The sequence below is a fragment of the Zychaea mexicana genome (genome assembly GCF_025766255.1).
Source record: "Zychaea mexicana strain RSA 1403 chromosome Unknown BDB00scaffold_49, whole genome shotgun sequence".
Taxonomy (NCBI): Eukaryota; Fungi; Mucoromycota; class Mucoromycetes; order Mucorales; family Lichtheimiaceae; genus Zychaea; species Zychaea mexicana.
Window position 1 is genome coordinate 65,648 of NW_026516712.1, and position 25,921 is coordinate 91,568.

Sequence of the window (25,921 nt, forward strand, 5' to 3'; positions counted from 1 at the left end):
ATATCAGACCGTTTAGAAGATTTACTGTGTAAGTACTGCTAATGATGATGTCCGACCGATCAATTTATGTTTAAGACGAATGTTTGGATCTGCCATGTCAATATGGTTGGTTCACCACACCTAGTATTTCGTGTAACGACTTATGCCCCATATGCTTATGCCAAATACGACAGGAGGCCATTTTCATATTGATATATTCGAATAACACACTTGGCAATATCATGCAGAATAACAGATGACGTCAAGTATTTGCCACAATCACTTTCAAGATGTATATATTTAGATAAAATAAATATATTAAATAATCGATTAGTTAAGAAAAGACTACGTATACCAATGGACCTCTCGAAGAATGACTTTAAATGCTCAATTTATCCATAACAGTCCGCTGGGTAGCTATTTACGTATACTCTATTTCATATGTAATGCAACTTGTCAATACATCCTCAGCAGTGAGAGCTAAACGCCTCAATTTTGACGAAAACAACTCGACAAGGTTAAGAGCTGATGCCCAATATCACAATTAGCTATAAGACTCTGTACTTGCGACTCCTCAAGATTGCCTCTTGAGCATTTGTTGCCCTCACCGTTAGGTACGTAGTCATCTTAGCTCTCGCCTACCTAATAGCCTGTTGGAACTTCATGACAAGGTGAACCATACCTTCGCTCGTAATAGTACGCAAAATCATAGCAATAAGTCATGTCATGATGCTTTGGAATCGCCACTCTTACAAATACCTTCATCATTCGGATTGTCCAGAATTTCTTTTGATATAAAGATTGAGCCGGCCATCGTCGATAAAAACGCATCTGTGATAGACAATCCTGGTTGAGATGGTCTACATATAGCCCATTCTGTTCATTTTGCCGAAAACGCTTGAGATTAATCACCCAGGTTGAAGATGAAGTGCCCGCAATGACACATACAGATATGTTTAATACTATGAGATTAGCACATATAAAATGTAAGGGGAAAGGATCCATTTCAGAATTTACAAATACAAAATCACAGACAGGTCTATCTTCCAACATTTTTGAAGGCCAGTGAGAAAACGGGTTTTTCATACGTTAAGTTAGCAACGGCGTAAAAAGAAAAAGTAAGTTACAAGCATCCTTTTGCTAGCACAACGATCAAACATACCCAGCTCAGTGAACACCCGCACAACGTCGTTCATGCCATCGCTACTCATAAGATTCCACATGGCTGCAATGCAATTCATGCTTTCTCATACTTTCACTCGGGACGTCCTTCTTTCAATCAAAGAACTACCATATGAATGCGGTGCAAACAAGTGGATTCCCTAAGCAACATATTTTAGATGAGAGGGAATATTTGAACACGCAGCATCCCACTCGATTTAACGTTAAAAATTACGTCACAGTTTACTTCCAGTCGCAAGAGGTTTCAGTTTGTAATTTTTTCTGACTCACATTTTTGACAGAGCTGAAGCATTACATTGGTACCACTACCCCCACAAATCAACAGTAATGCAAGAGTAATCCCTCTGCATCTCTTTGCCTTTCTTCCCTTCGGTGTCTGCTTTTCGTCAGTTTTTCTTTTTTTAAATATAAAGTTGAACTTTTATATTGGTGGAAAACAAGTGAGGTGCATAATTTTTGGTATGGCCGCTGTGATTGTTTTAAAACGTCCGCCAAGCGTTAAATTCACAGGCGCCATAAAGTAAAATATATAACCCGCCAATGAAACGATTCTTACCCGCCAACAAAAAAATTATTGGCCGCCAAGTTGAATAAGAATAGTCCGCCATGTTACAGGAAAAATCCAATACCCAAGTGATCTACATACTATTTGTTGCTATGTGCAACACCAACTAAACCGCTCGACTAAAGCTAAGATATAGCTTATTGTATACAGCAAAGCGCTGTGTGCACCTCAAAACGTGTTCCAGGAAACTAAATAAAGGAAAACCTGGTAAAAACCATATGCACAGCACCTACGCAGAAATAATCGAGAGACTTTGACAGATCTGCAGATCATCATCACGGCCCTGCAGTCGAGCTAACGGTAACGTCTGCACATTACGAAAAAAAAACTCTTCGGGTTTCTGCATCCCCTATTGAACGATGATGATGGCTCGACTGGTTTGTGGGTGATGCAGCATGATAGTATACATAGTAAAGTGGATTGTATAAAGTTACCGTCACCTCCTATCTTCTCACCTGGAATAGGTGTCCGTTCGTCCAGTCGAAACAACGCAATTTCCTTATTGACTAACCAAAAGTGTGCGATGTTGCCAAGCAAGACAAAAATAGTGAAACCTCTTGTCAATCGTAGCGTTTGATTGGCACGGGCCATGTCTGGGTGGTGTTACCACGGACCTGTACTCGTTTTTGTCGTTTTAACTCTTTCTCTCTCGGCCCCTTCCCTTGCTCTTCCTTCTTCTTAAATTTTTGCTTGTTTAGACTAACTTCCTCCACCTCCCCTTCAGCCTTCTTGATTATTGCAGCATAACTATTATGACTGGACCCTATGGCGGATCAGAGGGAGCAGATCAAACCGCTCCAACTAGCAACACCGCGGCTGATAGTCCTTGGTCAGATGGACGTAAGTTTTTTTTCTCTTCTGAAACACGTACACGCACGTTCCCCCTCTCTTATTAATTGAAAGACGATCCCTTCATTATTATTACTTTCTTTTAGCTGGGCGTCGACAAAGCTCCAGTAGCTCATCCGATACAGAAAGCAAAACCCAGAACGGTAACGCACTACTGCCATCTCCTCCACCACAACAACAAGAACAACAACAACAACAACAACAGCAACAGCAACAGCAACAGCAACAGCAACAGCAACAGCAACAGCAACAGCAGCAGCAGCATCGCCCACCGTTTACGTCCAACGACACAGACGAACCAGGCACGCGATATTCTACCGATGATGAATCGGCAACGTTGCACGGTTCGATTCCGCCCGACGAAATCCCGTTAGAAGCACTGGCAGGTAATTAAATAAAAGGATTCAGTATTCTGAACACACCATAAATCGTCATCAGATCTGAAAGTTATATTCTTTTATTGACATGTACTGTTTTTGGTATAATTTTTATAGGCAAAGGGCTGGTAACAAATTACGCTGATGATCAATTCGACTGGGCAGGAGGCGATGAAGAGGATGAAGACGAAATAGTAGACAAGAACAAGCGCAAGAAGCAATCGGGGATCATTTTGTGCTTATCACGCAACTCATCGTATATTGCATGGTCGCTTCTTATCCTGGTGGCGCTTATCTTCATTGCTGTGGATGTGGCGGTCTTTGTTGTTTACCGAGACAACGTGTCCATGGTGTCATATAACCTGCAGCTCTGGTTTACTTGGGCGGCGTTCATGTGGTGCTTAAGCATGCTGCTGCAAGTGGTAGTGGAGCTCGTGCCTTGGGCTATCAAACGTCTTGTAGGCATCTTGAGACCGCAGTCTACCGAAGTATTACGTATGCGCTTGGCTGTAAGTAGTGATTGACTAGAGGGGAGAGACGTTTTAAAGAACACCAAGATTGCTAAGTCCCACCTCAAATAGTACTACATGGCCTTACGACTCTACATCAAGTTTTTGATGATTTCGGCATGGAATTGGGGCTCCTGGGCATTTATTCGGGACCAAATCGCACTACCGGCGGAACAAGCAGGCCCGCCGAACTACGTGAATGTCCTATTCAATATTTGGGAATGCGTTTTCTTTTTGGCGCTTCTGCTTTTTATTGAAAAATTTCTCCTGCAATTGATTGGTAATGCTGTTTAACTTTTTTTGGGGTATGCGGAAGTGGAGAGAATAAGAGTGTGTGTGCGTGTAGAACTGAATTAAGGAAAAAGGAACCAATGAGCACTAACTTAGCTAAACTTCTTTAGTGACCTCTTTCCACAAGTAAGAATTTCTACTTTCTCACACACTCACAAGCATAGTCAGAACTTACGAAACTTACATATTAACTTGGCCTAATTTAGGAAAGCATATGGCTCGCGTATCGACGAAAATGATCATGCGCTGAAGATTTTAGACAAGCTCAAGAAAAGCACGACAAAGCGCAAGATGCCCCAAGAATTCATCTTAAAACGGATTCGGCGGAATAAGCAGGACAAATCGTCCAGCAAACCCAGCCGAAATGCAACGATGGATGATGGCAAGCAACAACAAGGGCAACAACAACAGGATGGCAGCAAGACTCAGTCAATCATGCGTCCTGACGAACACGCCAGCAGCAACAACAATGCAGCGCGAGCTGCTGGAGTACATTTTCCTTCTTCCGAAAAGATGGATACATTGATCGCTATACCTCCAGTCGATGATCGATATGAGGGAGCTGACGACGAGAAGCATCGTGAAGTGATCGCAGAGGCCGAAAATGTGATGCCGGAGCGGCAACAAGGACAACGTCCTAATTTTAAAGATCAACGAAGAGGCTCGTCTAATGATTTTTTCAAAAACTTGACACGCCATTTACGAGATGTCAGCAAGTCAGATAATAAGCAGCAGCAGCACCATCTGGAAAGAGAATTTCATAACCAGGATGCTGCTTCTCCTCCAACTTTAAGCCCTCCTCGATCTGGCACCACCACACCTCGTCCAGGATTCTCGCGCAGCAGCACTTGGGCATCCACTATCACCAAAAACATCAATGACAAAAAGGCGTTTATGAAAAAGAAGAACCAGCCGCCTCAAGCACATCATGGACGATCGCACCAGGCGAAAGCTCTGGCGAAAAAGATTTATCACAATATAGTTGGCACGTCGGGGCGCGAAGACATTACAGAAGTGGATTTCTATCCTTATTTTCGTACAAATCAAGAAGCCGCAGACGCTTTCCGGATGTTTGACCGTGATGGCAATGGCACCATCAGCAAAGCCGAATTGCGTTCCACGTGTGTTAGAATTTACCGGGAACGCAAGAACCTAGCGACTTCGATGCGCGATCTTTCCCAAGCTACGGGAAAACTTGATATTATTTTGATCGTCATTTTTACGCTTATCTGGGTAAGTGTATTTATGCATGCACACTGGCTGTATTTACAGGTTACAAAGAAAACAAAAGAAAGCTGAACCTTAAAATTCTGTACACAATAACGATAATCTTCAGTTGATCGTTGTTTGTGCCGCTTTCGGTGTGAATGTCGGTACAGATCTAATGCCCTTATGGAGTGCCTTCATTGCGGCCAGTTTCGTGTTTGGTAATAGCGCAAAAGACGCCTTTGAATCGATCATTTTCATTTTTGTCACGGTAGGTTCACTCTCTTTTATTGCATTGGTATCCCGTAAGGCCTAATTCATACGTATCTGTCTTTAGCATCCGTTTGACGCTGGAGATCGCGTCCTTATTGGTCCAGAAAACTGGGTAGTCGATCGTGTCGGCCTTCTTGTCTCAACCTTTATGTAAGTTTTCTTATAGCATTCTAGCCAGACATGCATATCTAAAATATTCTCGAAACGATAGAAATTGGGATGGCTCTATTGTTTACGCCAAAAATTCTGTGCTTTCAACACAATATATCATCAATGTACGACGTACTGGCCCCATGGGCGAATCTCTCCGTAAGTAAAGTGGCTTACTCTTTTTGTTTATGACTACTATCATCACAATTCAAGTTAATCCATGAAACAATCACAACTTCGATGCATTTACTGCAATTATTAGAAATTCATATTGCATTTACCACACCGTCCTGGAAGATCCACCGTCTTCGAGAACACATGCAGCAATGGGCCAACCAATATCCTGCGTTGTACCGGGTCAACTCGACATCCGCCAATATTTTAACATTTGAAAACCAGAACCGACTGACCATGTCCTTCTACTTTGAGCATACGCGAAACTGGCAGGATCCAGGAGGTCGTTGGTTGCGTCATAATAACTTTATGATGGAGCTCAAGGAAGAATGCGAACGACTTGAAATCAGCTATGTGCTACCATCGCAGCCATTCGAAAGTAACAAGGAACATCAAGATGTATCCGACAAGTACAACATCAACATCAATGACGATGACGACGATGCTGATGATGACGATAATCAGTCTTCAGGAGGTTCCAAAGGTTCCGCAGCAAATCGTTTGCATATGAGGCGTCAAAATGCTGAAGGCGCTGTCCGTGGCCCAACCACATCAGGTGGTGCAGCATCAGGTGGAGGAAATGGCACAGGAAATGCTGCAGGAGCAGCAGCTGGTGCGGCTGCAACTGTTGCATTCACAACTGGATTCATGTGAAAAGCAAGAGAACCTCACTAAAAATAATAATACTATCCATGTTTATTATGTCTTCTGCATTGTATATCATATTCTTATCCCCGTATTAACTTTTAATAACTAAAACCGAATGGAGGCAATACATTTCTGCTACCTATATATAATGCTGCTACCTCTACTATCATGATAGCTGAATGGTGAGGCACGTCATAGTTAAAGAATTATTCAGGAAATGCATAAGCATATATAGAAGATGAAGAAGATGACTAGTTGTCTACGCATAGCCGAAATACATTGAACGAACATGGGGCTCATGCTGCTATTAGTAGCTGCACCAGTAAACTGACGATTGTGCTGATGACGATGGAGTCTTCCCTTCTCTATTGCTGTATACAGCAGTAACATCTTGCGGTGAAGGCCATAATCGAAACTGCGGCATCGCTCACGTGATTGATTTATCAGAGATCAATCTATCTACTTTATATGAATCGATCCACAGAAAGAGTATCAAGTTCTCGATATTGCCAACGTTGCAGACCTAATCTTTTTGGCGACAGGACACTAGTAGAGAAAACTTAGTATTAATTATAACCAGTAATGTTAATTAAAGACTCCCTTCAACCATAATGACCTTAGATTAAAATGTGCGGGTGGAAGATAGGCATCACGATCATTCTAACCATCGGATGAAATTCCAAGATTTAGCGGGGAAGCGGCGAGAAGATCGCTGTATATGATAGTGCTTGTGTTACGATCATTAAGGAAATGATATACTCCTTTTGCTTGTACCACCGCTCCACTCACATCACATAAGATACCCTGCTTTTCGGGTGTGGGCGAGCAGCGTAGACCAAAGGCAAATAATGCATTAAAATGATACGTACTTTTCCCTTTGAGTGTGTCCATTTTGCATGATGGTTTCATCCTTCAAAACTGCTTACTGATATTGCTACAATATGAAGAGGTGTTGAATACGTTTCTTTGAATGCTAATTAGTGATTATCAAGAGAAAAAAGTCAACAAGAAAAACTAGAAATATTGAACACGCTAGCGTATATGTATCATATGAAAGAGTGCCTGTTTTTTTGTTCATACGCAACAAGTATTGTAGAGTGTATAGAGCACCCTCATCTTCTTCACCATCCGCTTACTAAGAAAGAGAGAAAGAGATCAGATATGTGTGTGCCATTATATCCAACAAACATGATATAAGATTATACCAGAAGTTATCAGATCATTTCGGGCTTTTCTTGGATTTTGCTTCGCTCAATGTCTCCAGCCCGCCCTATAATTCAATGCAGAGATTTCATTCGCGGCCCCCGCCTTTGACGACAAGGTTGTATTGTTGTAGACACCAAAATATAGAAATCAGATCTTTGTTTCTCTTATATCTCCAGAAAACAAAAACCCTGCATCTTATCGTCTAATACGTGGGGAAATGCATCATCTAGATCTTCTGCTACACAAAATGTAAATTTAATCGCGTGAGGTATCCTGAGATTCCCTTTGTCTCCACCATCCTTTAATATGTAGAATAAAACAAAATACCAACAACGTACGAGTATGGTCCGAATGGAGCAGATACGTAACGAGAGCGTAAGGGAGAGAGAAAGAGGGGGCCATGAACAAATTGAAACAGTACTACAAAACGCGTTTGCTGTATTAGTACTGTACTGCTTTTTAATCACGATGATGATCTGATAACTTTTTAAAGAGAAGAAGAAAAAAGGTTTCGCCACAGTATCCAAATGACATCAAAGATTTACGCTTGGTCTAGTTGATCAACGTTGAGCGTTCACGCCATAAATAACGAACCCTTAATATGAAATCTGATTGTATGGAACTCGCCCAGCTCCCTAATATCTTCTTAACAACAAATCTCCAACAGCAAAAAAAAAGATTTTATCAGATCCCTGGCGGAGAAACAAAGATCTGATAACATAATAAGCAAATCTCTTTCCATTATATAAATTCATGTATAAAAAGGTTACTTTCGCGTCCTTTTCATCTCTTTCTCTTCTCATACGCATACTCCTGCCTTTTATTACTTACTAGTCCCACTTAATATATATATATACCATGCAGCATTCAACACCATTATCTACATCATCATATTCCAACTCCAACTGCGAATCATCATACAAACACAGTCATCATTCTGAACATGAAGAGCAGCAACAAAATGAGAAACCAGCAGCCGATCTACCCACTCCTCCACCATCACCTATCGGATCGCCACATCATCACTCTATGGCTGCTACACTTGAAGCCAATGGTCGAATCCTGGCAGCAAAACGTGAAGGCAACCTAAAGGCGGTCATGTCCGAATTCTGCACTATGAAGAAACAGCAAATTTTATTGACACATCATACCTATAATCTAGTTCTCGACGCACATGCCAATTTGCGTCGAGAAGGAGCGCCGTTGACCAGTATTCTCAAAAGTATGTTATATTCTACATATATATAACATATATATATATATTAAGCACAGAATGCAAACTGAACAGCAAATTTAACTCTTTCTGTTTCAGTTTACGACGAAATGATCCGAGCACACATTCCGCCCAGTGGTTACACATACACGGTCTTGCTCCGCGTGTTATGTAAGCGGGATGTCGAAGTTCAAAAGACAGTTGCGATGCTTAAACGACAGTCCGCACGCACTGGTATTGGTATGGATGATATTGGCCAGCTGGAAGCCGAAGGCAACTTGGGACGCGCTCTAGAGTTGTTTCGAACGGCTGCCGAACAACGCGTGCACGAGGAATTCGAGGTCGAAATTTACAATCAATTGTTACGCGTTTTGTCACACTATGGTAACACCGTAGATGCACAATTCGTGTACGACCAGCTGCAACATTCGCCACATGCTCAACCGAATTCCGCCACCTATGCTGCACTGATCAACTTGATGGGCCGTGCCGGTCAGATTCAGTCTGCATTGGATACGTTTGGTCACTATACCGCTCTCAAACACACCTTGGGCCAGCATGACGCATCGTACGTATACAATGCATTGGTGGATGCCTATCTCAAGTGCGGCCAATTGGACAAGGCATTGCAAGTGCTGGAAAAGGACATGGTCAGCGATGGCGTCAAGGTTACAGTGATTCCATACAACTCGATCATTCGACATTACTGCGCGCAAGGTGACATGGAACGGGCCAGGGAAATCATTGACAAGCTCCAGAACAATGCAGACTTGCCGGTCGCAGATGCAAGCAGCTATGGTCCTATCCTTTCCGCCTACTGTCAATCTGGCCGTTGGCAGCCGGCGTCCGAAATTTATGCACAATTGGTCAAGACGGATATTGCCAAGGCTTACGGCAATTTGGCTAACTATGCATTGTTATGCATTGCGCACGCGCACGGACATCAGGCAGTGGAGGTGATCAAGGACATGCACAAAGCAGGATTAGAACCAGATCCGATACTTAGTACGCGCGTGGTACTGTTTTTCTCTGGTGTGCCCGAAGCGACCGATGCCCTGTCCGCCGTGTTACAAGCCATGTCACCTCGCACCATCATCAAAGGATCCTCACTGCTGCTACAAACGGTGCTCAAGATTATGCAAGGTGCGCCGTTGGTGCAAGCATTGGCCCTGGTGCGTGTGGTGGTCGGACCACTTGGATTCCCTACCACTTTGGCGAGTGCTCTGGTCGAGTGCTGGAGTAACGACAACAAAGAGCAAATCCATCAAACCGATCCACATGAAGACGATGATGTGGATTACGCCCCCTTGGTCGAAGCTGCATTGATGCTACCTGCCGAATTCTGCCTCGGCGACGTAGTAATCGATCTTCTCGAGAATCGTCAATTCACTCCACCTGCTCATCAGTTTGCACGTGTTCTGGCGCGTCTCCAGCAACTCAAGTTTGTCGAAGCCGAGACCAAGTGGAAGGCAGCGGTGGCAACCACGGACGAATCCGAGACACTGTCAAACCAAGTACTTAAGGCGGCGATGCGGGGTCATGCGGACGAGGCACTCAGGGTCCTGGAACAGCAAATTTTGAAACGTGGTTTGACGCCATTGCCGGAACCCGCGCGAGACGCTATAGCTTTGATTGGCAAACAAGGTCATTTGGATGCTGCTTTGCGCCTGTTCCAGCTGTCCATGGAGGCGTTCAAGGATGACGATGCCCGAGCTAAATACTTGGTGATGAATAGTATACTCATTGTGTACGCACAACAAGGCGACATGGTGCCTGCCAAGCAGTACTATGATCAGATCAAGCAGATCGGCTTTTTCCCCGACGGCAACGCCTATGCATCGTTATTGCTCGGAAGCGCCAAGTGTGCCACGGACGAAGCCACCGATGCGTTGACCATTTACGATGAAGCCAAGCGCCACAATGTCAAGCCTACGACATTCTTCTACAATGTGGTTATCTCTAAGCTCGCCAAGGCCCGCAAGCTTGAGCCCGCTCTGCGTCTGTTTGACGAGATGCAGCAGTTCAAGATCGTGCCCAATTGTATCACATACGGTGCTATCATTTCTGCTTGCGTTCGTGCTGGATCCGAATTGCAAGCCCGGCGTTTGTTCGGCGAAATGTTGTCGGCGCCATCGTATCAGCCGCGTGTGGGTCCTTTCAACAACATGATTCAGTTCTATGTGCGTCAGCAACCAAGTCGCGAGCGAGCTCTAGAATATATCATGGAAATGCGTCGTCGCCGTATCAAGCCCTCTGCACACACATACAAGCTCCTTATGGAAGCCTACTCGACTATCGCACCTTATGACATGCCTACAGCTCATCGCATGCTCAGTGATATGGAAAAGCGGGACAGGATTCGTCCTCAAGCTACCCACTATGCCACATTGATTTACTCGTACGGATCGCTCCAACGGGATGTCAAGAGCGCCGAGCAGGTGTTTGCCGAAATGAACAAGGCCAAGGTTGTTCCCGATGAAGCTGTGTACCAAGCCATGCTCGATACACTGATCAGCAACGACAAAATGGAGCGTGCTGAAGAACTATACCATGAAATGCTCCAGAACATCCGGAAGAGCTGCTCGCCCTATATCGAGAACTTGTTCATCCGCGGATACGGCCAAAAGGGAATGTTAGACAAAGCCGAGGCCCTGTTTGCAGCCATGTCGGACAATCGATTGCTGCGGTCATCGAATAGCAACGAAAAATACGTTGTTGTTCGTGAGCCCAGCACATATGAAGCCATGGTTCGTGCTTTTCTTGATAACGATCTGATTACCAAAGCCAAGGGAGTACTCGATATGATGGTCAAGCGCGATTTCCCGGAGAAAGTCGTGGCTGCCGTTGCCGACTTGGTGCTAGAATAAGTAATCAGCGATCATCATTTTGATACACCAACGAAAATTAGAATTTATATAATCCTCTTTCACTCACTCCACACCACCATTTGTATATATTTATCGTCAACTTCTTATATGTATTTTACTAAGCCCTGTTCCTCATTAGTATACCATTTTTCTTTTGCCCTGTTTTATTATATGCTCTCTCAATTTCATATGTGCTCCTTAATCAATACTTGTTATTAAAAAAATTCTTTGCTATATTCGTATGCATGAGATTAATGACTAATGGATCAAGTCTGCTAGAAAAGCCGATAATGTATTGGTACGTGATACGCATTCATGGCAACTGTTCTGATTGCTGGGTTTAGAGAGGAGCAATTAAAAATGATGATAATGAGTGAAGTCATATGAAAGCGCATTAAGTGCTACATAGTTGGGGTTATGAGTTGGAAATGTCTAGAAAGGCTGCAATGAACCATTGTCGGCGGATTACATAAAATTTATGCTCTGGATGTGCTGCATTGATCTTCTAAGTGAAATGTTTCGGCGGAAAATATTAATCAGAAACTAACACCCCTCCTCCATCCAATCACAACAACCAAATATCCGGGTCGCTTCTTTTTCCTCTTTTTCTCCCTCTCTCCCTACACCCATGGCTCGAGAAACAAAGTATTACGACAGTTTGGGCGTCGACCCGAAAGCCTCAGAGAGTGAGCTGAAGAAAGCCTATCGTAAGCTTGCATTGAAATACCACCCAGACAAGGTATACCTGAAAAAAAGAATCGCGACGTACATGTACATACCACACGCAACCGCTTTTCAAAACGCATACTCATAAAACGAGCAAAAACGAAACTACAATACATAGAACCCGGATGCAGGCGACAAGTTTAAAGAAATCTCACACGCTTACGAAGTCTTATCCGACCCCGATAAGCGACGGATGTACGATCAGTTTGGTGAAGAAGGCCTGAGCGGTGCCGGCATGGGCGACACTATGGATGCAAACGATCTCTTTTCACAGCTGTTTGGGGGTGGTCTATTTGGCCAAGGCCAAGGTGGCCGATCGGGTCCACGACGAGGACGTGATATGGTGCACCATATGAAAGTGTCCTTGGAAGACTTTTACAATGGCCGAACCAGCAAGATCGCTGTGCAAAAGCACGTCATATGCAAAGACTGTGATGGCCGTGGTGGCAAAGAAGGCGCAGTCAAAGTGTGTGGAAAGTGCAAGGGTAATGGTTTTACAGTCTCGATGCGACAAATGGGTCCCATGGTCCAACAAGTCCAGCAGCCGTGTGCAGAGTGTCGTGGCCAAGGAGAAATCATTGATGAAAAGAACAAGTGCAAGACGTGCAATGGCAAAAAAGTTGTCGACGACCGTAAAGTGTTTGAGGTGCATATTGACAAAGGCATGCGCGATGGACAAAAGATCACATTTGCAGGTGAAGGTGACCAGACACCTGGCATTGAAGCTGGCGATATCGTGGTTGTGCTCAACCAGAAGCCTCATCCACACTTTGTACGAAAAGGGGACGATCTTGTTTATGAAGCTAAGATCGATTTACTTACGGCGCTTGCTGGAGGTCGATTTTCAATACCCCATTTGGATGATCGTGTCCTTGTTGTCACGATCCAGCCCGGTGAGGCAATCCGGTCAGGCCAGGTCAAGGTCATCGAGCACGAAGGCATGCCCACATATCGCCACCACGACAAGGGCAACATGGTCGTCAAGTTCACGATCGACTTCCCACCGCCCAATTGGACCGATCCCGACACTATTGCCAGATTGGAATCCATTTTGCCACCCCGAAGCAGCCTACCGCCATACGGTGATAAACATCCCGAGGAAGTTACTATGCAAGATGCAAACGAACAACAACAATCCAGAGCTAGTAACCAGCAGCAATTCATGGATGTCGATGAAGACGAAGAAGGTCAAGGGGGTCCGGGTGTCCAGTGTGCACAGCAGTAGAAAATTAAGAAGCAAAGCCCACACATTTAAAGAAAAAGAACCGTATATTATATTGATCCATCACTTTGTTCCTCTACAACAGCCTAATCTCCAGCATTAAGAAAGCTTTGCAGCCTAAAAGAAACCAAGAATAATAAAAACCATCAATATACTTTCTCTTGCTATTGCAACTTCGCATCTTTCGTTCTGCCTTTACCTTTTGGTACAAACTGGTAACAACTTTATCGACTTGCTTGAGAGTATCGATGGCAGTCTCATATGTTTTCTATTCATCCCTCAGTCAGTTACCATAGTCAACAGAACTAAAAAGAGATATTTTATATGTCCTGAGTGCTTACATCTTCCTCTGGTTCATCAAACACAATTAAGCATCCTGCTCCTTGGTCAAGGATGCCATGGAATGCCTTGTCCAGGATCATTTGTGATAACCTAAAACCCGACTCTCAGTTAGCATATCTATTCCCTACTTCTCTGTTTCTCCGAAACTTGACAGCACTAGACTGTACATACTTATTTTCGACTTGCTGTGTTGGGAGCTTAACGACATCGGCAATATGAGAAATCTCCACTCGAGAGAATGGTTCGATGATGCGGACAAGGTTCTGCTCAAGAAGGGTGTCATAGAGGGCAGCCAGCTGAGTGCGGATGATAGGGTCGTCGTTAAGTTCTAATCAATATATAAAAGATGTCAGTTTTCTCTTGAACTCTTCACTTATCTGGATCCATCTCTATCCGTACTCCTTTTTCAGTCACTTACCATTTGTGTAGGTTGCAAGGGCTGTTTCAAATTCTTGCAAGTTTCTGTTTTGATGTGCATTGGCAACTGCCTTCATTGCCTCGATATCTGCACCCGAGTATCGCAGTGCCATCTTGCCGCCAAGAATCGAATGGATATCCTCAGGCTACAAAGAACAATCGTTAATATGACTATCCAAACTTATAATCGCGCTCCCTCTCCTGCATACAATCAAGAGAAACGGTTGATAGCTATCGTACCAAGTTGAGCATGATTTTACACAGAAGCATGTACTTTAGTGCCAAAACAGCCTTGTTATCATCTTGGCTCGAGTATCCTTCAAATGCTTCGAAAAAGTACGAATACGCAGTCTTGTAATCCTTCTCCTCGGAATGCAAAACACCAGACTGCATATCCAAAGCAGCTTGTAAAAGTGGTGGACAATAGATGGCATTGGCCGACGTTCGTGCGGATGTGAGTGCTGCCTAAGATCGTTCACGTGTACACATACAGAGGCGAATTAGCTCACATATTATCCAAGCACAACTATTCTCCCTCGTTCATCACTTTAATCATCATCACCTAGATCAGAACATTACTTACTCTTGCTTTAGGCAGATTTCGCAGGGCATGGCATACTCTGCTTTCCAACAACTGAACTTCAACCAGCACCATTTTGTCGTCCAAACGCTTCAACTCCTTGAGCAGCTGGGAGATTAAGCTTAGCGATTCGTGGTACATTTTGTTATCGAGGTAGAGTGCAACGAGGCGTGTCTCCAACGACTGCTTTAGAAAGATACGCTTTTCCTCCACAGACCAGGCAATTGTTTCTTTGCATACGTCGATTTGAAGTGGCAAGCAGTTGGGTATGGCGCCGAAATGATCAATCATTGTTCGAACTATAAATGTGTGTGTATTTCCATAGATAATGCGTTAGCATAACATCTAATATAAGTGTCCTTTCCTTTCTCTTTTTATAAAACATCCCTCCCGTTCTCTTTCTCTTTTTTTCTTTGATACTTGCTCAACTTGGCTGTCTTTGCTTTAGCAATGGAACCCATAAAGGAACGCGATGAGCGAATTAAACCAGCAAGTTCCTGAGCCAAACTATTAATATGATTTTTTTTACAAGATTAGGTTTCTAGAATCTTAAAATGGTAACGCAGCTCAAATAAAAAACAAGGTATTGAAGATTTACCCAAGGTCGCGATAGAGCTGTCCGAGATGGACAAGAGCGTATTCTTGTTCCTTCAGTACTTCTTCGTTCGCGGATTGCTCTGACAAGACGGAATTGTACAAGGCAATGGCTTGTTCAATCTGTTTTGCATTCTTTAACTCTTCTGCTTGTCTGAGACGTTCTGTTGGTGGTTCAGCGTTCTTTTGTGTAGCCGTGACCATGGTGAAAATCGATTTGTTGAGCTGAATTTATAGAAAAGAAAACGGTGGATCGCAGAAAAGGTGTGTTCGTAACCACCCTCCACCCCTTTGAACATTACGCGTCTTTGGAAATCTCCGCTCACTGGCGCTGACAGTGGGTCGCCAGTGAAAAGTGTGTACTGCACAGGCATGATGATGGGTAGCATTTATCACTTTTTCTTTTATTGTTTTTCTTTTCTCAAACATGGCTTCTAGAGATTGCCCATTTTTGACTTAACGCCATGAATCGAGGTCTTCTGGATTGACATATACATTTTCTCCATTTTCTCGTATCGTTTCCCGCATCTTATCTCGGGCTAGCGGTTTTCGCATATCTAATTGGGAATATATAAGCAGACGATAAATGATCATGATTTTCCTCATGTAAGCGTCATAATAATTACTGGTTTAGAAGAGACAAAAAAGTCCTTACCATAAGCATCCTCATTTGTTGCTCCGGAGTAATAGTTCCGTACACGACGATATACTGAATAGCCAAATTTACGATACATGCCTATGGCCACTGCATTGGATACACGCACATATAGATCCACGAACCATCCATTGTATCTAAATTGAGAAAGTCATGTTAAGGTCTTCCTTGAACAGTGCAATAATATACGCTAGAATATCACATCTTTTGCTTACGTTTTCTCGGACACTTCTTCAAGCAGGTTCATCATGCCATCGGCCAAACCCAATCGACGATATTCAGGAGCAACTGTGATGGCCGTAACGTGCCCGTGCCAGTTCTTGCCAGTACCTTCAGCCTTACCCATCACTATTATTTAAAATACTTAGCATTCAGTGTTCTTTTTCCGTCGAGTAACAAGTAAGGTGATGGTTAAGAAAGGAATATATGCTATCTGTAGTCCTTCACTTACCATAACCCATGAGACGATCCTGTGGAGACATTTGTACACAGAATAGATCGGGCCATTGTGCGAGGTATTGCAGATAGAATGAGATGTTATACTACATCAAAAGAATGACGATAAGTCGCTCAGATAACCAAAAGAACGCGTGCCCTTTTTTTTCGAGGGAAACTCTAACTTACAGTTTCTGTCAAAACATCGAGATTGCTGCAAAGTGGAAGAGAAAGCAAGACGGAAACATGGTAAGCATGTGCAAAATACATATTTGAGGAGGACTTACACATTATTGAATTCAAAAAGATCGGTTGCTTTGAATCGTCGTAGTAAGCTCATGATTCTTGGAGGAGCGGCAAGTGCAGGAAGAAGGCTGGGTAACCCAATAATAAGCTGGCTTTTCAGACGAAATTGATATATGGATGTTCAACGTCAAGCAGAAAGCCTGTGGCACTGCATGATTTTGCCCACATCACACACAAGAAATAAACGACATATGAAGATAACGCAACCATTGATACTCGCCAAAACATATATACCAAAGGGCCTTACTTATGTAATCAACGCACGCTGCTTTATATCCGTACACGAGGTATTAAGCAAAAATGAAAAGGGCAGACTGAGAAACAAAATTTCTTTTCCCTCTATTCATAACTACTTATCACAATATGGTTCTATGTGCGATCTGTAACGATCAAGATAGCAAATACAAATGTCCAACATGCAAAGCACCATAGTACGTTTAGCCATTTATCTCCATTTGATTCTTACTTGAGAAATAATAAATGAATACATTCTGAACCAATGTGCAAAATCAGTTGCTCGATCGCGTGCTTCAAAAATCACAAGTGTAAGTTGCTCTTTCTCGTGTTACCTTACTACTTGAGCAAACCTGCTTATCTCCGAGCCTTTTAACATACATTAGTAGAACCGTGCCAGCCAGCACCAGCAACGGCACCTACATCATCATCTTTTTCAGCAGGTTCGCGATTTCTGGATTGTAGTTCGTGTCTCTTTAGCAGGAGTTACTAAAGGACGTGTATTACATTATCTTTTGATAGGTGGTGAAAGAAAGCAGTTGGCAATAGAAAATGCCGATGAAGACGACCCAAGTCGTTTAACAGAAAACCAGCTTACATCAATAGGTATGTATAACGCAATATATTAAAAAGAGAGGAGATATATACAAAAAGAAAAAAACAACTATGGCTGATAACCCATACAATATGTATAATAATAAAATAGCACATTCGTCCGACATAGCGAAATATCTTCAGGACCCTCAGTTACGTGACTGGGTCGCACGGATCGACCGGTCGACTGAGGCCGAGAAAGAGTTAGAAGATGCACGGGCAGCTGATCCAAAGCTTGAAGCATTCATCCAATTGCTTCTCAAGACAACGGGTCATGAGCGTAACACTAATTGATTCTTGACATAAATAAAAATATAAGATAAAAAACAACATTTTTCGGTTCAGACTGGTGTAAAGGGAAAGGGATAAGAAAAGTTTTTGTAAAGCATATTTTGAGGAAAGAAAAAGGGTTGGCCATAAGAAAAGAAAGGGGAACATAGCATCGTTCAGAAATAAGAGGTTTCAGAAAAGGAAAAAGAAGAATTGAAAGGGGAGAGATGGACATATGGTTAGTCAAAGGAAAAAGAAACATATGAAATAATGGAGATTGAAGAAGAAGAAGACCAAGAAGAGTAAGAAACGAGAGTAAGGACAAAGAATGTAGCCGAAAGAGAATCTAGTTATAGTCATCGTCATCGTCGTCTTCTTGACTGTGTAAAAGATCCTGCTGTGGCAATGACATGCTGTTTGCTGGCGGATATGGAGCTGGAGTGTACTGGCGTGCTGTTGGAATTGGTCGCTCGCTCACCAGCTTTGCCAACCCTCCTTCGCTCTTCTCTACGACTAAGGCCTTAAGCCACTTGATTTCACGCTCCAGGTCCTGAATATGAGCCTCCATCCGCTTGCTTTTTTCCGTCATCTCAAAAGCAGTTCGCTGGAGTGCCTGTTCACGCATCTTCTTCTTGATCCTAAAGCGAGCGCTTGCAGCTGTATTGCGCTTGCGTTTATCGTCTTTGGTTAGCTTTGGTTGGTGCTGTTGCTGCTCTTGAGCATGCTTGGGCTTGCTGTGGCGGTAATCATCCTCTGGACCGGTCGTTGTTTCAGAGAATAATGTCGTTGCCGTTGGTGACGATAACGCGCTGTTGCTATGGTGATGACTGATGGCGCTGCTGGTCGTATGATAGCAATACAGATTGCTACCGTTTCCATGGCTGTTATCACTACTATGGCAATCGTTACCCCAGCAACAGCTACCGTCCAAGACAGAAGCTGGCGGTACATCGTGCGAGAACTGCGTGTTGGCAAAGAAATCAAGGTCTTGCTGCATCTCTGATTCGGTCAGAAAAGAAATAGGATCCAATAGCAGGTTCAACGACTCGACGCCTTGCTGTTGTTGCTCTGCTAGCGGCGGTATTAGCGGAAAAGATTGGGATTGCATCGCTTATTGAGGCGATTGATTCATACAATTATTCTATAGGTGTTCTTTTAAAAACGGGTTTCTTTAAAATGATGAATGTAACGAGAGTGTGAGAGTGAGAAAGACTTAAGAAAGAGTGAGGAAGCGGAAAGAAAAAGGGGAAGAAACCGAAGAAAAAGAAACCACTAGACAATGGCAAGTTACCTTGAATTATATAATACAGCAAATAAAATAAAATACACACAATAACAACTGGAGCGAAAAAAGGAAGCCCAGAGTAAGTCGTAAACTTCAAAGTGAAAAACAAACAAGAAAGGCGAGTGGCAACAATATAAATATATGTGCTCCTGGAAGCCAGTCCATGGGACGACATCGGAGCGACACAACAACAAGAACGCAAGTATATACTTCCAAAAACGTCATCTGATAACTGTCTTGTTCGACCACGAAAAAAGGCGGCGATCTTTATGCTCACTCTTTTAATAGCAAGTGCACTGTACTTTAAAAAAAATATTGGGAGCAAGACTAGCGAATAACCATCCGTATCTACAGGGCAATCAATGCGACATCCACATTGCCAATCACGTCATTGATGCCATGGCTACGATTATTGGATCCCCGCGCGCCTACACTCTTTTACGAGCGTGTAATCCCCAAATCGGCCCGTTTGTCGCGAGGATTGCTTTCCCAAGAGAAAGAGACAGAAGAAGGGACAGAACTTGACGGCCATAACACCTTTCTCTCTGATCAAGGCCACCCTGTTTCGCTGGGCTACTATCATCAGGCCCGTTTACTGCGCCATTCTGGTAATATGAAAATCGTCTCATGCAAATTATCCACCACCAAGTGGGACCCCGCAGATCATTATCTCTGTCATTTGCGCTCGCGCAAGCCCCTCCCTCGTTCATCCTGCTTCTTTATTATCGTCATGCAAAAAGCAAATCTGCAAACAACTCATGCTATTAGCCCAGGTCTGACGGAAATCTCTAATACCTTTTATTCTAAATATCAGTAGCTAAGGGATTTTTAGTAGCGACAGGATCTTTTGATTCCAAAAAGGCGTATAATGTTGTCTGCTGGTCAAATAAACACAATCTGCAGTAGTCGCACATGACATTACCGATATAAAAACCATTAACAACAAAGCTATAGTATAGCGGAATGTTTTATGCTTCTTAAAAAAGTTTTCTTGTCCTCCGTGTCGCACAGGTACACTGCTGCTCCCGGAGACACTTTTAGATCCGAACCAACGTAAAGGAAAACCAAATACCTCTCGTGCGCTATGACCCAGTCAGGTTTAAGTATGTGTTTGCCGCTTTAAAAGAGCGTGCCAGAAAGGTGTGATCTGCAAATCTGCTCAATAGCCACATAATGTGTCTTACAAAATCGAAGCACCGCATCTCTTGTGAGGGTGACATATGTCCACATATAGCTGGACTACCAAGAAAAGGGTAATTTTGTTTGACATACACATACTGTCATATTCCATATGTAGATCTATAGAAATAGTGTCGGTGTACTGTTAAATTATGTATATGTGCATAATATAATAACAAAAATGCGTTCATTAGAAGCTGCTATATGTTTAAGAATGACAACGGCATATACTTTTAGCCGTTTGCATTATTGCTGCTTCGTGATCACGTGATACTTGTGCAAAAACCTTCTTAGAAACCTTGTCATATATGCATAGGTAATATGAATTTTTTTAGATACCGTGGTTGTGGAACTCGTATTACACTGCTCTGAAATGTCCATCATTAAAACCTATTTTGGACTTCGTCATGTATGATAAATGATAACGTTGGATGGTATATTGTTGCATCACGAACCTAACGATAGCTCCTTATTTAGGGTTTCTTTTGGATCCTATTGAACACAATATTATACATGACGGATGCGTACATACTGCTGGTAACTCCGAAGTGAGAATGCATATGATGACACCATCATACATATTGGGTTAGTGAGAGGCAATGGAATAATAAAATAACATTCGTATTACTATAGAGAACAGAAACACAGACTGTATCATTTTGCATTCGCGATATATATTTGCTGCGTACGGGTATGGCAAAATGATGCGCTACATATACGTTATGTCTTATTTAGGATATGATTATAGTCTACCAAAAAGCTATTATTTAGGCAATCGACACAGGTAGTAAAGTAAGCAGCTATAAAATAGCTACTACAGAAAGCGGTGAAGATGAGTACATTGGCCTCACCAAGAGTACCACATATCACTCAGAAATTCAGAAAAATCATCTCATATCGTAATTTGTATATTAGATGATGTGATCACTTATATACAATCACGAGCGCATATTGCAAAAGTAGGCATGTTATGTACTTCATGGCTTAGTTAGCGTAGCATATACAGTACAACACATGAATCATATAAGTAGAGGAAATGTGAATATGATATGTTTAAAATAAGTTTCAAAACGTACTTCATGGAGCAAAATGGTGTGTGTATTTATATAAGAGTAAAAGAACAAAAAATTAGCTCGACAGAGTAGAAAAGCTGATGCTACATATTGGCACTTCCAGTACCACCCATCATGGTTCGACGTTTGAAAGCTTGTGCAACACGCTTGCCACCATTGGATACGGATGGTGCACTAGGTAGCGACAAATGGCTGCCACTCCCAGATTTTTCTTGTCGCATCATCAACAATCCACCAGCAGCCTCACCAGCATGTGCCATACGACCTGTCGCTGGCCGCATTACTGTTGAAGACTGGTCTATCATCCAGCCATCACCATCTGCTGCCAAACGCGTGGACGACGACGAAGAACCTTGAGATATTGCCTGATGTAAATCGCCGTTGCTATGGTTGCGTCTGTCTCCATGCACTTCATCTGGCATACGGAAGGAATCTCTTGATCCATAGCATACTCTGACCTTGGGTGCAATCTTGACTTTACGTGATGCGGAATCCGGCGGCATGACCTCCGCTCCGGTGCTGTATACTGTATGCTTTTCTAAACTGCTGTTGCTGTCAGATCCTTGCGCGGTAGCGTCCACCAATTGCTGATGCTGTTGCTGCTGCTGTTGATCACGTAAAGGTGCTTGTGGAGATAAAAGACCGACAAGGTTACCTTGAGAACGTGCACGTTGTTGTCGCTGGGCAATCATGGTCGGTGGGTTACTGCTACTATTATTATTCTCGTTGTGAGGTCGAACATGTCGCCCATTCGTAGCGGTGGCATTGCTACTACTACTGCTTCCGTTTTGTTGCTCATCAATAGTTTGTGCTTGCATATCTTGAGCCAGCTTTTGAATATGTGTGGGTGCAGTCTGTATCCCCAATGACTGGGCTCGAGCTCGTGTAGTAGCTGTTGGTATTGGTTGTGGTGGGGCCATGTTCGAAGGTATATGTTTATCCTGGCCCTGTCGTCTCGCTGCCACAGCCGAGGCAGCAGCTTCTAAGGACAATAGCGTGTTTTCCGTAACCTGTTCCATCACGCCATCAGTCGGCTGTGGTTGCTGCTGCGTTTGCTGTGTTTGTGAAGATGAGGGTTCTGTCCCAGCAGCAGTAGTGGCTGCTGCCGAGATCTTGTGTGACTGCATGGCACTCTTCATATGGATGTCAGGATTATAGGGCTCGAGGTAAGGCTCGCCAGTGATGAAGGGATGATAGCGAGCTTCCAATGGACTCCATCGTTTCAATGGATTGAGCTGGAGCAGGCCTTCCAGAAAATTAATTAAAGCATGGCGCATCTGGAGATCTAAGAAATTTGCCAAAAGTGGGTTAATTTTCCTGTTTAGTTGTGTGCTTGAATCCGCATTCTGCAACCAGATCCAAAAAAAGTAAGTGTGCTATCGTGTGGGTGTCTGTGCCCTTGCCTAATTCTCATTACGTTACCTCGTTGCCTTTCTTGATCATCCACGCTCGTTGATGCAGGGTTACTAGTAGTGCTATTGTTGTTCCGAGATGACGATGATCGAGATCGATTATTGTATTCGAGGATCAGTGCAGGTAACTCCGTCTGTGGAAGATATTTTTTGCTGGGTAACTCGTTTTTATGCTGCTCTCGGCCATATTGTTCGCGACTCTTCATCCTAAAAACGTGTTTCCCGTTCGGAAGTGTCTCCCGGTTATAAAAATTTGATGCGGTCTTGCCTTGGTCCAGCATGTCCTGAGACGGTTGTCTATTACAGATATGCAAAAAGGATAATTTGATGAGATGGACAAGGGGCGGGGAAGGAGTTGCCAAGAACTATCATCACAATTTTTGCCCTTTCTCTTAATCTATCGCCACCCCTTATACTATTTACTTACCCTAGCATCTCCACAATTCGAAACAACTGATTATATTCTGAACTTCCCGGAAACAAAGGGATGCCGATGAATAACTCTGCAACAATACACCCTAGTGACCACATGTCGATGGCCGAAGTATATGGCAATCCGAGCAAGATTTCCGGTGATCGATAAAACCGAGACTGAATATAAGTATATACATGGTTGGATTCATGGCACGCGGATCCAAAATCAATTACTTTGATTGTGGGTGATTTGACGCTAATTATAACAGATACACAGTCATCATCTGTAAGTATGATCTACGCCAAATCTCTTCATCCATGGATTATCTTCCCCTACAATCCATCGTCGTCATGGATATCGCATTGTCTCTTACCTTTTAAGAAGCACGTTCTCCGGTTTGAGATCGCAATGAATGATCCGTGCCTTCTTTAACAATACTAACGAGTCCAATAACTGCAATGCGAACACGCGCACCAGATTCAATGAGAGCCCCTTGTAATTGTTCTGTTTGATGAGCTCGTAGAGATTGAACGACAAGAGCTCAAACACCAAACATAGATGGTTTTTGTAATTAAACGTATGCTCTAACTGCAATACATGATTGCTATCGTCCGCTCCGAGTTTCTGACTCAGCTGTAGTAGAGATGATGAAGGGAGGAAAAAGTCAATTTAATATAAGCAAAAATGATCAAGGTCATTAAACCTACTCGCTCTACTGAGTTGTTGTTACCTGCCTGTTTCAATATCTCAACCTCCATACGGCTTTGTATCCGATATGCACGCTTATTTTTGATAACTTTAACTGAGTACAACTGGCCCGTGCTTATGCGTACACATTTAACGACTTGACCAAAGGTGCCTTGGCCCAGCATGTCAATTACGCGATACTGATAATCCTTTTCGTCTCCCAGCACATCATTGACTCGTAGTATGTAGTCGCAATTTTCATTGTCGTAACCATCATTCATGGCTGGTTTGCTTGGCTTGGTCAATACTCGCTTAGGATTCGTCTTGTTGCCATCAAAGCAATATTTCGAGTCGCACCGTTGAAATGTCTCGGAAATTCGGACCGTCAGTGCATGCAATGGCTTGATCTTGTTATAATTTTTAACAAAGAGAGTCAGTTTACTCTCTATACCAAATAGATCCAGTGCTGCTAAGCGTGTGGTATCTACTCTGTGTGTCTGCTTTAATTAATTTGTAGATACCTGATCGGAGGAAGATGGACTAGACGTTGAGGACGGGGAAAGTGGAGATGAGCGAACTTTACGCTTTTGGCCCGGAATCACCTTTTGAAAACCACGTGGTGAGTGCTGTGGCCATTGTTCACCCAAGGACAATGTAGGCTCAACAAGAGTTGAATAGTATGGCGTGGTTCTGATCGTTGTTGGCACGGGACGATAAACGATGGTGGCTTCTCGGACTTGTGCCTGATCAAGCTCGGTGTCTGAGTCCCAACCTGGGTGGTCGCCGTCCATGCGTCCTTGCAGCTGCTGCTGTTGTGGCTGCCGCTCTTTAAAAAAAAAGAGGTTAAAAAGTTAAGTTTTGAAACAACTTGGAAGGTTCGAAATGAAGGCGATTATACGGAAGAAGTAGAGTACCTTTTCTTGAACGAGTGCTAGTTCTTGATGTGAGTGATTCGCTTCCTCGGTGTCGAGATGTTGTCTGCAATGGCGGCATTTCGCCACTTCCGGGACCTGCCAAGGCTGCTGTATAATACTGGTGTTGCTTGGAAGGGTAGGTATACATTAATATGTTATTTACAATAGAAGAAGAGAAAGAGAAAGAGCAGCAAAAAAAAGAGAGAAAGGGAAGAGAAAGAAAGAAAGAAAGAAATGGGATAGCGATGGGGCATACGCAAACACACGCACACAAAAAAAGCCTGTTTTCGGTTTACCATATCGGTAACATGTAAGAAAATTAAAGTATTTGGGATGGAGGATGATCAGCACCCTCACGCACATGTCGCATCATTCTGTGCAATCTCCAGAAAGAATTTAAGCCTTGTCTTCTTACATTTACACCGCGCATTTGTAAACTTTTAATAATACGTATTGCTAATAACCCCACTTTACCCTTTTGGACCAGGCTCTTTTTTGTGTTGATGATCAAGATTATTGTGCATATTCTCTTTCTTACATCCCACTTTATCAGATTTACATACGACACAATTAAAGCAAGTTACTGTTATCAGATCCGTCTTTAATAGTAATGAGGTGGTGGGAATAAATGTTGTGCTTGTTGCTGATGTTCTTGCTCATCGGGTACTTGCATGCCACTGTTGTTGTTGTTGCTGCTGCTACTGCTGCTGCTGCCACCCTGTGTTTCGTCGTAAGCCCGATGCATGGGCGCCAAATGCAGTTCCTCTCTGATTCGCAGATCGTCATCCATGTCCTGCAAAATATGTTCTTGAGACACGCTCGCCTCCTTGATCGACCCCAGACTGTCAGCTGTTCCCGAAGGTCGAAACAGGATGCGTCGCAGTAATCCAGAGGAGCGTCGTCGGTGTTGTTGTTGTTGTTGTTGTTCTTCATTATTATTATTGCTATGATTCTTATTACTACCACTATTGTTGCTAGTAACTAGGGCACCACTTCCATTTCCGCCACTTGATGCTGATGCTGACGATGTTATCACCGTAACCGTATTGTTGTCACTCACAAAATGATGATGATCTAGTATTCCTACATGCT

At 43.2% G+C, this 25,921-nt stretch overlaps 11 protein-coding genes across 11 annotated transcripts; 5 read left to right on the forward strand and 6 right to left on the reverse strand.

Annotated features, from left to right (window-relative positions):
- Nucleotides 1-2,336: 2,336 nt before the first annotated feature.
- Nucleotides 2,337-6,338, forward strand: BDB00DRAFT_929811 (uncharacterized protein). Its single transcript, XM_053128980.1, has 10 exons — nt 2,337-2,566; nt 2,662-2,961; nt 3,070-3,461; nt 3,534-3,741; nt 3,863-3,878; nt 3,959-4,985; nt 5,089-5,229; nt 5,296-5,381; nt 5,443-5,540; nt 5,644-6,338. The coding sequence occupies exons 1-10, from the start codon at nt 2,479-2,481 to the stop codon at nt 6,207-6,209; spliced, it is 2,922 nt and encodes a 973-aa protein (XP_052978520.1). The 5' UTR covers nt 2,337-2,478; the 3' UTR covers nt 6,210-6,338.
- A 1,929-nt stretch (nt 6,339-8,267) lies between these two features.
- BDB00DRAFT_765768 (uncharacterized protein) lies at nt 8,268-11,489 on the forward strand (the record flags this gene model as incomplete). The annotated part of the gene is made up of 2 exons (XM_053119539.1): nt 8,268-8,631; nt 8,722-11,489. The coding sequence occupies 2 exons, from the start codon at nt 8,268-8,270 to the stop codon at nt 11,487-11,489; spliced, it is 3,132 nt and encodes a 1,043-aa protein (XP_052978521.1).
- Nucleotides 11,490-11,708: 219 nt separating this feature from the next.
- BDB00DRAFT_958466 (uncharacterized protein) lies at nt 11,709-13,462 on the forward strand. Its single transcript, XM_053129681.1, has 2 exons — nt 11,709-12,228; nt 12,334-13,462. The coding sequence occupies exons 1-2, from the start codon at nt 12,118-12,120 to the stop codon at nt 13,438-13,440; spliced, it is 1,218 nt and encodes a 405-aa protein (XP_052978522.1). The 5' UTR covers nt 11,709-12,117; the 3' UTR covers nt 13,441-13,462.
- A 74-nt stretch (nt 13,463-13,536) lies between these two features.
- BDB00DRAFT_883504 (PCI domain-containing protein) lies at nt 13,537-15,574 on the reverse strand (the record flags this gene model as incomplete). Its single annotated transcript, XM_053128239.1, has 9 exons — nt 13,537-13,554; nt 13,637-13,705; nt 13,779-13,869; nt 13,951-14,107; nt 14,198-14,342; nt 14,437-14,661; nt 14,780-15,075; nt 15,201-15,283; nt 15,375-15,574. The coding sequence occupies 9 exons, from the start codon at nt 15,572-15,574 to the stop codon at nt 13,537-13,539; spliced, it is 1,284 nt and encodes a 427-aa protein (XP_052978523.1).
- Nucleotides 15,575-15,746: 172 nt separating this feature from the next.
- Nucleotides 15,747-16,878, reverse strand: BDB00DRAFT_829071 (acyl-CoA N-acyltransferase). The gene is made up of 6 exons (XM_053123907.1): nt 16,748-16,878; nt 16,650-16,674; nt 16,477-16,567; nt 16,241-16,373; nt 16,026-16,162; nt 15,747-15,927 (listed from the first exon to the last, which is right to left on the reverse strand). The coding sequence occupies exons 1-6, from the start codon at nt 16,798-16,800 to the stop codon at nt 15,827-15,829; spliced, it is 540 nt and encodes a 179-aa protein (XP_052978524.1). The 5' UTR covers nt 16,801-16,878; the 3' UTR covers nt 15,747-15,826.
- Nucleotides 16,879-17,096: 218 nt separating this feature from the next.
- BDB00DRAFT_439798 (uncharacterized protein) lies at nt 17,097-17,928 on the forward strand. Its single transcript, XM_053117397.1, has 5 exons — nt 17,097-17,197; nt 17,280-17,311; nt 17,387-17,443; nt 17,523-17,606; nt 17,707-17,928. The coding sequence occupies exons 1-5, from the start codon at nt 17,130-17,132 to the stop codon at nt 17,886-17,888; spliced, it is 423 nt and encodes a 140-aa protein (XP_052978525.1). The 5' UTR covers nt 17,097-17,129; the 3' UTR covers nt 17,889-17,928.
- On the reverse strand, nt 17,922-18,504 carry BDB00DRAFT_829075 (uncharacterized protein; the record flags this gene model as incomplete). Its single annotated transcript, XM_053123908.1, has 1 exon — nt 17,922-18,504. A coding segment is annotated over exon 1 (275 nt), but the record flags the coding sequence as incomplete, so codon positions are not given.
- On the reverse strand, nt 18,491-19,305 carry BDB00DRAFT_829077 (uncharacterized protein). Its single transcript, XM_053123909.1, has one exon. It carries the CDS (start codon nt 18,813-18,815, stop codon nt 18,552-18,554), a length of 264 nt encoding a protein of 87 aa, XP_052978527.1. The 5' UTR covers nt 18,816-19,305; the 3' UTR covers nt 18,491-18,551.
- A 3,262-nt stretch (nt 19,306-22,567) lies between these two features.
- Nucleotides 22,568-24,322, reverse strand: BDB00DRAFT_723667 (kinase-like domain-containing protein; the record flags this gene model as incomplete). The annotated part of the gene is made up of 5 exons (XM_053118216.1): nt 22,568-22,686; nt 22,869-23,110; nt 23,241-23,483; nt 23,602-23,852; nt 23,945-24,322. Coding segments are annotated over 5 exons (1,233 nt in total), but the record flags the coding sequence as incomplete, so codon positions are not given.
- BDB00DRAFT_439852 (uncharacterized protein) lies at nt 24,309-25,077 on the reverse strand. Its single transcript, XM_053117398.1, has 2 exons — nt 24,830-25,077; nt 24,309-24,741 (listed from the first exon to the last, which is right to left on the reverse strand). The coding sequence occupies exons 1-2, from the start codon at nt 24,975-24,977 to the stop codon at nt 24,422-24,424; spliced, it is 468 nt and encodes a 155-aa protein (XP_052978529.1). The 5' UTR covers nt 24,978-25,077; the 3' UTR covers nt 24,309-24,421.
- Nucleotides 25,078-25,464: 387 nt separating this feature from the next.
- BDB00DRAFT_829080 (uncharacterized protein) lies at nt 25,465-25,745 on the forward strand. The gene has a single exon (XM_053123910.1). It carries the CDS (start codon nt 25,476-25,478, stop codon nt 25,713-25,715), a length of 240 nt encoding a protein of 79 aa, XP_052978530.1. The 5' UTR covers nt 25,465-25,475; the 3' UTR covers nt 25,716-25,745.
- Nucleotides 25,746-25,921: the final 176 nt, after the last annotated feature.

Bases quoted from the DNA above. Each gene is read 5' to 3' on its own strand.
- BDB00DRAFT_929811 (XM_053128980.1), top strand. From the start codon at position 2,479: ATGACTGGACCCTATGGCGGATCAGAGGGAGCAGATCAAACCGCTCCA. The intron at 2,567-2,661 runs GTAAGTTTTTTT...ACTTTCTTTTAG, and splicing joins TAGTCCTTGGTCAGATGGAC to CTGGGCGTCGACAAAGCTCC. The intron at 5,541-5,643 runs GTAAGTAAAGTG...TGCAATTATTAG, and splicing joins CCCCATGGGCGAATCTCTCC to AAATTCATATTGCATTTACC.
- BDB00DRAFT_958466 (XM_053129681.1), top strand. From the start codon at position 12,118: ATGGCTCGAGAAACAAAGTATTACGACAGTTTGGGCGTCGACCCGAAA. The intron at 12,229-12,333 runs GTATACCTGAAA...TACAATACATAG, and splicing joins TGAAATACCACCCAGACAAG to AACCCGGATGCAGGCGACAA.
- BDB00DRAFT_829071 (XM_053123907.1), bottom strand. From the start codon at position 16,800: ATGAGCTTACTACGACGATTCAAAGCAACCGATCTTTTTGAATTCAAT. The intron at 16,568-16,649 runs GTAAGTTAGAGT...CTTTTGATGTAG, and splicing joins TCGATGTTTTGACAGAAACT to TATAACATCTCATTCTATCT. The intron at 16,374-16,476 runs GTAAGTGAAGGA...TTTAAATAATAG, and splicing joins GGATCGTCTCATGGGTTATG to TGATGGGTAAGGCTGAAGGT.
- BDB00DRAFT_439798 (XM_053117397.1), top strand. From the start codon at position 17,130: ATGGTTCTATGTGCGATCTGTAACGATCAAGATAGCAAATACAAATGT. The intron at 17,312-17,386 runs GTAAGTTGCTCT...AACATACATTAG, and splicing joins GTGCTTCAAAAATCACAAGT to TAGAACCGTGCCAGCCAGCA. The intron at 17,444-17,522 runs GTTCGCGATTTC...ATCTTTTGATAG, and splicing joins ATCATCATCTTTTTCAGCAG to GTGGTGAAAGAAAGCAGTTG.
- BDB00DRAFT_829077 (XM_053123909.1), bottom strand. From the start codon at position 18,815: ATGTACCGCCAGCTTCTGTCTTGGACGGTAGCTGTTGCTGGGGTAACG.
- BDB00DRAFT_439852 (XM_053117398.1), bottom strand. From the start codon at position 24,977: ATGTATACCTACCCTTCCAAGCAACACCAGTATTATACAGCAGCCTTG. The intron at 24,742-24,829 runs GTACTCTACTTC...TTTTTTTTAAAG, and splicing joins TAGCACTCGTTCAAGAAAAG to AGCGGCAGCCACAACAGCAG.
- BDB00DRAFT_829080 (XM_053123910.1), top strand. From the start codon at position 25,476: ATGTTCTTGCTCATCGGGTACTTGCATGCCACTGTTGTTGTTGTTGCT.